Below are 12,045 nucleotides of genomic sequence, written 5' to 3' on the forward strand. Positions count from 1 at the left end.
TACATTTCCTACCATAAATATATCATAAATCACTTTTCAATTAGTAATATGCATTGCTGAGAACTTCATTTGGACAACTTTAAAGGTGATTTTTTTTATTATATTTAGATTTTTTTTTTGCACCCCTTTAGATTACAGATTTTCCGATAGTTGTATCCCAGCCAAATATTGTCCTATCCTAACAAACCATGGAAAGCTGGAAAGCTTATTTATTCAGCTTTGATGTTCCATGTTCACAGTTCTCAGACATTGATAAATAGACTTGCAGAAAAAACTTAATATATTAACTTGCATTATTTTGATTATTTTAATTTTACATTTTTATGATTTAATCACTTGTTAGCCTTTCATTAAACTGGGAAACCTTGATGTAGTATAATGTTCAACACATTTTATGTTGTTAATTATAATAATGAACTGAATATATTTTCTCACTCTATTATTATGGTACAAGATTACCTGTTTAAATCAGTGTGATAAACGAGTTATGCTCAAAAGTAATCAAAAAGTAATCTGTGATGTGATGGATTACGTTATTGACTACTTGCAAATTGTAATCCGTTACTGATTTCAAATTAGTAATCTACCCAGCTCTACTGCTGTGTTTGGTTTCCAACGTTCTAAAAAATTGTGTTCAACAGAAGAAAGAAACTCAAACAGGTTTGCAACAACATGATGGAGAGTAAATGATGACAGAATGTTCATTTTTCAGGTGAACTGTGCCTTTAATGAGTCTGTTTTGCTGTTTTCAGCTCGTCAGAGAGAGTTTCTTTATCCGTTCCCATCATGAATCATTGATGTTTCATTTACTCTTAATTACTGAATGTTTGGGAGGCTTTTAACATCCTCTGAACATCCACAGATAAAAGAGTCGCTCGGAGCGAGAGACGCTCGTGTGTTCGCTCTCTCTGCGATTGCAGTCAGACTGTCGCTCTCATTGAGTCTAGTTTGTGTGAGAGAGATAGAGAGAGAGAGAGAGTGTGTGTGTGTGTGTGTGTGTGTGTGTGTGAGAGAGATAGAGAGAGTGTATGTGTGTTCAGAAACGTCATTAACGGTCTCATTTAAGGCTGTAATAGATGTTGAGCTGTGAAGAGCGCTTGTAGCCGAAGGAGGATTTTCGCATCAATCCTCTGTGTTTCTACAGAAGGAACATTTAAAGGCTTCATTGCACTTTTAATGCACTTCCTGCAGCTTGGTTTGTCTTCTTTTCATCATTTGAGTCCAGATTTGGGGTAAAAAGTCTGGTTTCAAAGACTTAAACTGAAGTCAGACGGCCTGTGCTGCTGCTTCATGAGACACTGATCTGATTTAGAGTCTCAACACTGATTAGGAAATAACACATCAGAATAATAATAATAAATATGCATTTAAGCATATAAGAAAAAAAAGACATGTTATTTAGCAAGGCTGTACCAACCTAAATCAATATAAAAAAGCATTTTTGGTGAATCCCGGTTATTTACCATAGAAATACAGTGTTTTTGAGCCCTTTTTAACTGTTATAGCGCCAGCTGTGGTCTGATCTCCTTCAAACGCTGCATGCTTGTTTAGAATCACCTGTCACATGGGCTCACCAGCTTTTGTGAAGTTTTGAGTTTTCCTTTAGGCTTTACAGCATTTGGGGTAAATTTGGATGGGCCTCTTTTCTAAACAACCCTGTTTAGAAGCTTCCCAAAGGCTAAATTTCAATTATTGACCTAGAGAGTCCAGAGAATTCTACTGCAGTTTTTTCCCAGATTGAGCAAAGACCTAGGACTAGTTTGGTTTTTCTCAATCATTTGAACAAACGGTTTGATTTAACAGCAGTGGTTCTAGAGGCAAAGTTGAATGTTGTGAGTCAAACAGGCCCACCAAGTTTAGTTCCAATAGGCCTCCGTTAACCTTGTCTAACAGGTGCCCAAATTTTGTCGGTCAATGCCGGCCATGTTTTTTGAGATACGCAAATGTCCTTCTAGACACTTGTGGCACTTTGGACCAAGAGCGTGCACACTAATTTTCTTGTTGGCAGGACAAATGGTTGCGCAGTTATAGCCATTTTAATGTTTTTTCCCATCTAATAGCGCCACAAAATGGCCAGGCTCCGCAATTTTTTTCATGTGACCTCAGATTGAACTCTTACATAAGTACGTTTGGAGGAGATATCTCTTTCAGTTCAGGAGTTAAAGACATTTTACTAAAAGTAGCCCTGCCCCTTTTGAACGTTTTGGCGTCCCTTTGCGTCAGAGAGTCAAAAGTTCAACTTGTTTTGATAATTATTGATATTCGCACTTTAGAGAATCTTTCTGCACTGGTTCTGATCAGGCGAAAAAACTAGGACTAGTTCACAAAAGTAGGTTTTTCAAATAATGCAAAATACCCAAAAAACTGAGCCATAACTAACGGTTTAGGAAATATGAGTGATTTCATACTTTTGTGCGCTGTAGTGATTTGGCGAATCACTGATTCACTGAGCCATTCATAAAAACAGTTATTTGATTCACTCCTGAATGATTCAGACGTTTTGAAAGAATCGTTTGAACGACTCAGTGATTCAATCATGAACATTGCTGCCATCTGCTGGCGGTTTTAAGTTTCCCATCACATTCTTTTCCAACAAATTTCTATATTCAGAGTTTTGTATTTAAAACATTAATCTTATGCCATTATTTATGCAATTATAAGTCCAGTCTAAATGTATAAATACCACATCTAAATGTCACTCCATGCAGCGTCTGTGCAGTGCTCAGATGAGTTTTGTTTACATGATTTTTAATGGACAACAGTAGCCAGTCATTCATTCACATTGATGAAGTATTCAGAGAAAAATCTTGCCAGTTTTCATTTACGTCTTTTTATTTATGAAATTGAATCATTTTGTAGAATTGAATTTTAAATGAACGAATACTGCGTGGTATCGTGATACTTCAACTGGTACAGTATCGTAAGTCATTTTTATGGTATCGTGACAACCCTACTACCAACCCTCCAGGTTTCAAGTCTCTACGACTTACGGTTTGGTCTGCACCATCAGTTTTACTTGGAGATTGCTGATCCATGACCAGTCTAACAATTACAGTTGGGTTTCAGTGCTACACGGTTAAACCCCTAATAATAATACTGCCCTCCAAAGGCAAAGTGCAGTAACTACGCCAACGCTGAAACTGAGAAAAATGCCTTTAAAGTTTTTACGCCAACTAGCCAACTCTTGTTTCTCTGGGACAAAATTGAACCAGGAGACTTTGCCACAAGACAAAACCGTTGTCACAAAGTAATTTTAAGCCTTAACTCAATTTTGACCAAATGCGTAGTTACTGCGCTTTGCCTTTGGAGGGCAGAATAGAGCTAGAGTAGGAGGAAATCAGTGCTCAAAACTAATGTATTCAACTTCAGCATCTGTTTAGAAACTGTGTTTTACAATTTTTCTTTTTTTTTGTAGACTCTCTCAGTCCACGAAGTATCTGCGTATCAAGGACGAGGAGGATGACATTGATGTGAACAGCGTTATTTCAGGTGAGTGTCTGTAATGTGTTTAAACCTTGAAAACACTTCTGCACTTTTTTAAATCAGGCCTCTTTTATTTGTGTTCATCGGATAGTTTGATGCAATGTCATCTCCAACGTCTCACATTCACATGTCCTTTCTCCATGTATTAATGTTCTTCTAATGTCTGAGCACAGTTTTGAGATTTCGGTTGCATTGACACCTGGACAGGAGACTGAAACATGCTGGTGATTGTGTTGATCTGTGATCTTGAGCACACTGGTCTGCTCTCCATCTGTCAGATGACAGTCATTCCGCTGGATTATTTGGCTTCAATAATAATTGGGCTCCTCCATACTGAGACTGCAGATGACTTGACTTCTGTTAAGTGTCCCATCTGGATGTGATTTATAAAGAAATGAGCTGTTATGAAGCATTCACTCCTAGATTTTTTGGATGCGTGAGAGACAAGCTTGCGAATGACGTTATTTCCAGTAGAGCTCCGCGATTAATCAAAATAAAACCAAAATAGAGATAAATTTAATTGAGCAAACATATGCATGTGTTTCAGAGTGATGTGCATTGATGTGTTCATTTACACGTGAGCAGCTCATGATCCACATTAACTTGGCAACAAACCTTCAGATACTTGTAATGAGAAGCACTTTCAACCAAAGAGAAAGGGTTCCGACGTTTTTTTTTGTTTGTTTTAAAAATAAAATATTATCTGTTGTATAATTTCTAAATACTGTGAAATATTACATTTATATGAAAAAATGTATATGTGACCCTGGAGCACAACAAAAGTATCACAGGTATATTTGTAGCAATAACCAAAAATACAGTACATTGTATGGGTCAAAATTATCGATTTTTTTATGCCAGAAAATAAAGATCATGTTCCATGAAGATGTTTTGTAAATTTCCTACCGCAAATACATCAAAACTTAATTTATGCATTGCTAACAACTTTAAAGACAGTTTTCTCGATATTTAGAATTTTTTTGCACCCTCAGATTCCAGATTTTCACATAGTTGTATCTCAGCCAAATATTGTCCTATCCTAACAAACCACACAGCAACGGAAAGCTTTTTTATTCAGAATTTCAATCGATTGGAAGGTTTAATGATGCTCTGAAATAGGCCAAATAGCCCAAAATGTGACCGTGGACCACAAAACAAAGGTCTTTTTTTTTAAATTGAGATTTATCCATCATCTGAAAGCTGATAAATAAGCTTTCCATTGATGTATGGTTTGTTAGGATAGGACAGTATTTGGCCAAGATGCAATGCAATTATTTGAAAATCTAGAATCTGAGGGTGCAAAAAAATCTAAATACTGAGAAAATCGCCTTTAAAGTTTTCCAAATTAAGTCCTTAGCAATGCATATTACTAATCAAAAATTACGTTTTGATATATTTACAGTAGGAAACTTACAAAATATCTTCACGGAACATTAAGCTACTTAAGACTCCAGGGTTTATTTATTTATTATCAAGATATTTTCACATATTATGCCGTATCATTATTTATCACAATAATCATTTACCATTAATAAGGGAAGGAAATGTTTTGCACATATTTCTCAGACCTCGGGAATGAATGTAAACTGGTTTGTTCACTTAAAAATTATCAAAATAAATCCACAGGATTTACTCTGTGGAGTTTAAATAATATTTTTATAATCTTCTTCAATTGAAGCCAAACTTTTATTCTGGTAGTTTGTTGTGTTTAATTTTGTGTTTTAAAGTTTGATTAATCCATATCCAGTAAAAATGTCCAGATATTCTCATCGTTATCAGCATTTGTGAAGCTGCTGCTCTTCATCATATGATATCCAGCGTTTCACAGCAGTTTCATTAATTGGCATAATTTTCTGATTGTTTCCATGGAGATACGAGAGCCCTCCAGACCAGAATATTCATAACTGTCAGCAGTGGACAGAAGTGTGTGTGTGTGTGTGTGTGTGTGTGTGTGTGTGTGTGTGTGTGTGTGTGTGTGTGTGTGTGTGTGTGTGTGTGTGTGTGTGTGTGTGTGTGTGTGTGTGTGTGTGTGTGTGTGTGTGTGTGTGTGTGTGTGTGTGTGTTACTGTCCGGTTGATGAGGTCAGAGTGTGTTTGATGTAATGTCAGTGTGTTCTGAAGGAGAGTCTGCTCGTCTCATGTGAGATTGATCACTGATAAACTGGTCTTCTTTCACTGATGCTGATGAGAATGGTGTTGTGACTGGTGTGGATGGCGTAGAATGACAAACAGCACGTGTAATCAGCTGCAGTGTATTCTGAAGTGCTGTGAAGTGTCTTATTTTTAGAAAGGCAGTGAGCTGATGCTGGTGTTGGTGAGTGTGGAGGCGTTTGGTGAGTCAGCGTTTCTCCAGACCAGCAGCAGCTTCAGCTCTTTCCCACTGCAGATCACCACAACTACATAATGTGAAAGTCTATATAGTTTGTATTTATTTTAAAAGTCTATATATTTTATATATTAAGTTTTCATTTAATTAAGTTTTAGATTTTTTTGTGTGTCTATAGTTTTAATTTATTTTAATTTAAAATTGATCATATACGCTACCGTTCAAAAGTTTGGTGTCAGTAAGACTTATAATAGTCTTTAAAGAAGTCTCTTCTGCTCATCAGTGCTGCATTTATTTGATTACAAATACAGAAAAAAACAGTAATATTGCAAAATGTTTTTACAATAATAATGTTTTTTGTTCTAACATTTTAAAATAGATTTATTCCTGTGATGAAAAGCTGGGTTTTTATCCAGTCTTAAAGGAACACTCCACTTTTTTTGGAAATAGGCTCATTCTCCAACTCCCCTCGAGTTAATAAGTAGATTTTTACCGTTTTGAAATCCATTCAGCCGTTCTCCTGTTCTGGCGATATCACTTTTAGCATAGCTTAGCATAGATCATTGAATCCTATGAGACCAATAGCATCGCGTTCAAAAATGACCAACGAGTTTCCATATTTGTCCTATTTAAAACTTGACTCTTCTGTAGTTATATCGTGTACTAAGACCAGCGGAAATGCAAAGCTGTGAGTTTCTAGGCTGATAAGATTAGGAACTACACTCTCATTCCGGCGTAATAGTCAAGCAAGTTTGCTGCCGTAATATGGCCGAATATTACGAATACGTTGATCAACCCTTGCGAGGCCTGTTCCAAATGGGACCCATCTTGGAAAACCTCTGTACACAAGTTTGTATGGTCCTGTCAAGCAGACAAAAACATAAACATGATGAATAGGTCATGTGACTTTAAACAACATACTGCTGTTATCACTTAGTGTGTACTCACTTTTGTTGCCAGCTATTTTGACAAAGGCTGTATGTTTAGTAGGTTGACTTTATAGGAAGATCTTCAGTAAAGTAATCCCTGTTCCTCATGAGACTCTCCTCAATCAGCTGTCAGAGCTCTCAGCTGTTCTTCATCCTCGTTTGTCTCCAGAGATCCTCTCCATTAAAACATGAAGTCATCAGGTGGAGGGTTTTGGGTTGGTGACGTGCTGATTTTAAGAAATAGATGAGCTCGGATTTCTTTAGCAACACAAATTAAATCAGATGAAGAATCTGTCATCACAGCATCAGTCGGACGTTAGCAGAGAGAGATTCGGTTAGATGGAGCCAGTCTTATTTAGTGTCATCGAAATACTATTCATGTTTTTATTCATATTTTAAATCAGTTTTTGAATTTTTAAAAAAATATTTTTAGTATTTTTTTGTCTTTTTAATATGTCTATATATTTTTTTTATTAACATTTTGTGTTTTTTATATTTCAGTTTTTAGTTTAAAGTTTTTGTATTTTTGATTTCATAATTTCTGTCATTTTTATTATTTTATTAGGTTGGCTTGAGCAGCCTGAAAACATGCTAGTCATCTAATCTATCTATATAAAGTTCAAATTTTAAGCTTTTACAGCTGCTTTAAACTTTTAAGCTAGGCTTCGTCAAACCAACCTAAAGTTTGTCTTGACAAACTTTTTGATCTAGTTTAATGCCTGCTGCTTTTGTTAATATTTTAAATAAATAAAAATAGCCAACTAGATCAAATAAAATATATTCATAAATATATATTTTCATTATTATTGCATTGTTTTGTTTTAGTTTTGTCTGACTGAGAGATAGAGTCAGAGCTGTGCGATGACACACTTCCAGATGAAATCCCACCTCAGACTGGCCTGTGGTGCTGTGCTGCTCTGATCTGATGGTTTCGGAAGGTTTTTCTCAGCACCTCAGGTTGGTCTGACATGTTTTGAGGTGTGGATGAGCAGGAGATGGGGATGTGATGTGATACGAGCTGCTGCCGTCAGTCATTAGATCCTGAGCTCAGCATGAACCCGAAACCAGCAACAGACGAACAGGACCATTCTGCCGCAGTGCTCACACAACATACTGTTAGTCAGCCCTCCAAAGGCAAAGTGCAGTAACTACGCCAACACTGAAACTGAGAAAAATGCCTTTAAAGTTTTTACGCCAGCTAGTCAAACATGTTGGTCACAAAATTGAACCAGGAGACTTTGCCACAAGACAAAACCATTGTCACAGAGTCCTTTTTAAGCCTTAACTCAATTTTTACCAAATGTGTAGTTACTGCGCTTTGCCTTTGGAGGGTAGTGTACATGTCAACACGCGTGTCAAACGTCACATGATCCTCAGGATCAGCTGCTCAGTCGCTGTCATTCTCATGTGTCTGTGTTCATGTGTGAAAGACGGACTTGACTGGAGATCATGTTGGAGTCCAGCAGATTGTGCTGTAATGAAGTTGTTCATCTGTTCAGAAACTCCAGCTCTCTCTGTATCAGTGCTTCTCAGCTCTTTGATCATAGTTTAATATTTAAATGTTCAAAATGTTGTCATTTTACTCAATTTTTGCCAGATAAAATATTTTAGAGTTTAGCATAACTAGAAAAAAGTTATTTGTTATTAAATACCTAAAAGAGTTTATCAATTTCCATGACATTTCCAGGTCCAGAAATCACTTTTTGAAACGAGTTTTCCTCATTTTTACAGGTTTTCGAGGTGTCTTTGTGATTCCTGTTTTTTCAGAGGCAAAAAACAGCTCCTTAGGAGAACTTTAAAATTTGACTTTACAATAAGCTCCCATTGTTTAATGCATTAACTAACAACGAGCAATACTTCTGTTACAGTATTTATTGCTCTTTGTTAATGTGAGCTAATTTTATTAATGTATTACTTTTTATTTTATTGTAATAATTTATTAGTAAATGTTGAAATTAAAGGATTACTCCACTTCCAGATTGAAAATTTCATGATATTTACTCGCCCCCTTGTCATCCAAGATCTTCATGTCTTTCTTTCTTCAGTCGTAAAGAAATACGATTTTTTGAGGAAAACATTCCAGGATTTTTCTCCATATAGTGGAATTCAATGGTGCTCAACAGTTTGAAAAAGGAAAAGAAAAGGAAAGGAGGTGAAGTGAGGCCAAGTATGGTGACCGATACTAGGAATTTGTGCTTTGCATTTAACCCATCCAAGTGCACACACACCCCGTGAACACACACCCGGAGCAGTGGGCAGCCACTGAGGGACTCACCTCAGTCGTGGTATTGAGGGTGAAGAGAGTGCTGGTTATTCACTCCCCCCACCTACAATCCCTGCCGGACCTGAGACTCGAACCTGCAACCTTTGGGTTACAAGTCCGACTCTCTAACCATTAGGCCACGGCTGCCCCCAAATGCAGTTTAAGAGCTCTAAATGATCCCAGCTGAGGAATAAGAGTCTTATCTAGTGAAAAGATCGATCATTTTCTAAAAACCCTTAAGTGTCACCCGGCTAAAAAAAGTTACGTTTTTCATCGTCTTTTTTCTCCATCACATTATATATCATTTAAAAGCTGAAAACCCTGAATTCATTCTTTGAAAACCATATTTAAATCAGATATTGCGTTACAATGAAAAATGATACTTTAAAATGTTTTAGCTGTCTCCTCCCCTTAGTGGGTGGAGTCAAGTGTCATATTACAAAATGTGTTAAGGTCTTTTAGAATCAAATTTGTTTATAATCTTGACAAAATACATATTGTCGGACTTTCAAGGATCTACATTTTTTTTTGATAGAAATTATATTGACAGAAATTTAGACATTTGTGACACAAAAATGCATCATGTTTATGGTATAACACCCTAAATAAAATCTCATGAACCTCAATTTTTTTTTAATATCAACTTCAAATTTGGAACATAACTTTTTTAGACATAATGCTTTAATTTTATGGCAGTTTTGGATTCAAAAATATTTTGTAAGATATTTTTATATAAAATAAAAAAACAGTAGTGAATTTTCTTTACAGTAAATTTAAACTTTTATAACTTTAATTCTTTAGTATTTTGAAATGATTACACTTTAGCAGATTGTCTTCTTAAAAAAAAAAAAAAGTCCAACCTTAAGCCTGTATTCTAAAGTGTTCATAAATTATAACAATATAAGTTTGGAAAGTGCATTTTTACATCTATGTTCAAAAATGGAGGGTGACACTTAAGAGGTTAAAAAAATTATATTTATAGACTTTTTAACCATACCCTAACTGTCTTGAACCGGAGTGCACAAAGTACGCATGTGCATAGCAGAGCTAGACAAGACCAGCATTTGTGGTTAAAAAGTATATAAATTGTCTTTTTTTTTTTTTTTTTTTTTTTCTAGATAAGACCTTTATTCCTCAGCTGAGATTATTTAGAGCCCTTTGAAGCTGCAATGAAACTGTTCCATTCCATTGAACACCATTGATGTCCACTATATGGAGAAAAATGCTGTAATGTTTTCCTCAAAAAACGTAATTTCTCACTAAAGAAAGAAAGACATGAACATCTTGGATGCCTTGGGGGTGAGTAAATTATCAGGATTTTTTTATTTTGAAAGTGGAGTAACCCTTCAAGATTAGTAGCACTTTAAAAGTGTTTTAATTGCTTTGATTTGAAGTCCTTTGGAGGCTCTGGTTGAGCTCCGCTGGTCTGGATTCAGATGAACTCTTCGACCCCGTACCGTCCCATAGAGACGCTGGTTTTGGCCTGGTTCTGCTCCATCATCTCAGCAGGGTTTAGATCTTCTGCGTGGAGCAGATGGTCAGCGTCTGATCTTCCTCTCCTCTCAAACGCTGACTCTAAATATTTACAGCTGAGCATCATATTCCTGTGAGATACGAGTGTTGTCTGGCCGTCCAACTGAAGCTTTCAGATTTTAATTTGCAGGAAATCTACACTAGAAAGCAGCATCAGTGTAACTGAGAGAGTGATTGATCATCTGTGGTCTTCATTGGGTGAGCTGTGATTGATTTGCTGATGGTGAAGTGGTTTGATGATCGACTGAAGCTGACCGTATCAGGATCAGGTGTGTCAGGTGTGTTTCTGAAGGTGAATGTCTTCTGGATCCGGTTCTTCTGTGTGATTGATCAGACTCTCAGTCTCTGTCATTCCATCAGAACACATCAGATCAGACCAATAGCATCCAGCAGCTGCACTCTCTTCATCTGTTCCCAGATCAGTTCACTTACAGAGAGCAGCTGTTTGTTCATCATCCATTGATGTGAGTCTGCATCAGTGATGAACCGAGTTTGTCTTTCTATCAGTTCGAAATGCAAAGTTTTTCCTTTTCTTTTTGCATTCTTTTTCCTTTTTTCTATTTTTTTCCTTTCCCTTTTCTCTTCTTTTGCTTTTTCTATTTTTTTCATGTCTTGCTTTTTGTTATTTTTCTATATTTTTACTATTTCTTTTTTCCCCTTATTTTCTATTCTTTCTTTCTTTCTTTCTTTCTTTCTTTCTTTCTTTCTTTCTTTCTTTCTCTTTTACCTTTATTTTTTTTTGTTTGTATTGTTCAATTTAACTTTTACAAATCTTTTTAATCTTATTTCTTTTTCCATCTTTTTTCCATTTTTTCCTTTTCTCTTCTTTTCCATTTTCTCTTTTTTTCCCTTTCTTTCTATTTTCCCCTTGTTTTCTATTTTTTTCTTTTATTTCTTCCTTTCTTTCTCTTTTACCTTTATGTTTGCTTTGTTTATTTTAGCTTTTAAAAATCTTTTTAATATCATCTTTTCTTTTTTCATCTTTTTTTCTATTTATTTCCTTTCCCTTTTCTCTTCTTTTGCTTTTTTCATTTCTTGCTTTTTGTTATTTTTTCTTGATTTTTACTATTCTATATATTTCTAATTTCTCTTTTCTTTTTTACCCTTCTTTTCTATTTTTTTTTCTTTTACTTAATTTTCTTTCTCTTTTAATTTAATTATTTAGCAGATGCCTTTATCTAAAGTTACTTTTTCTTTCCTTTTTGTTTCTTTTAGTTTTTTTACCTTTATCTTTTTTGTTTGCTTTTAAAAATCTTTTTTAATACCTTCTTCTTTTAGTTTTCCATCTTTTTTCTCTTTTTTCATTTCTTTGTTATTTTTCTTTATTTTTACTATTCTATATATTTATATCTATTTTTTTCTTTAATTTAATTTTCTTCCTCATTTACATTGAAATATTTAGCAGATGCTTTTATCTAGTGACTTTTTTTCTCAAATATTTCTCCTTTTTTACTTTTGTATCTTTTTTTTGTTTGCTTTTTTGTTTAATTTAGCTTTTAAAAATGTTTTTAA

The 12,045-nt window shown here is 35.1% G+C and overlaps 1 protein-coding gene across 2 annotated transcripts in view; it reads left to right on the forward strand.

Moving 5' to 3' along the window:
- The window catches only part of LOC141300492 (lethal(3)malignant brain tumor-like protein 4), a 74,745-nt gene that overhangs the window by 39,395 nt on the left and 23,305 nt on the right, over positions 1 to 12,045 (forward strand). For both annotated transcript variants that reach the window (XM_073830780.1, XM_073830781.1), the window contains one exon: positions 3,416 to 3,489. In XM_073830780.1, coding sequence (XP_073686881.1) covers positions 3,416 to 3,489 — 74 coding nt within the window. The remainder of the gene's footprint in view (positions 1 to 3,415; positions 3,490 to 12,045) is intronic.

Source organism: Garra rufa, chromosome 24 (genome assembly GCF_049309525.1).
Source record: "Garra rufa chromosome 24, GarRuf1.0, whole genome shotgun sequence".
NCBI lineage: Eukaryota > Metazoa > Chordata > Actinopteri > Cypriniformes > Cyprinidae > Garra > Garra rufa.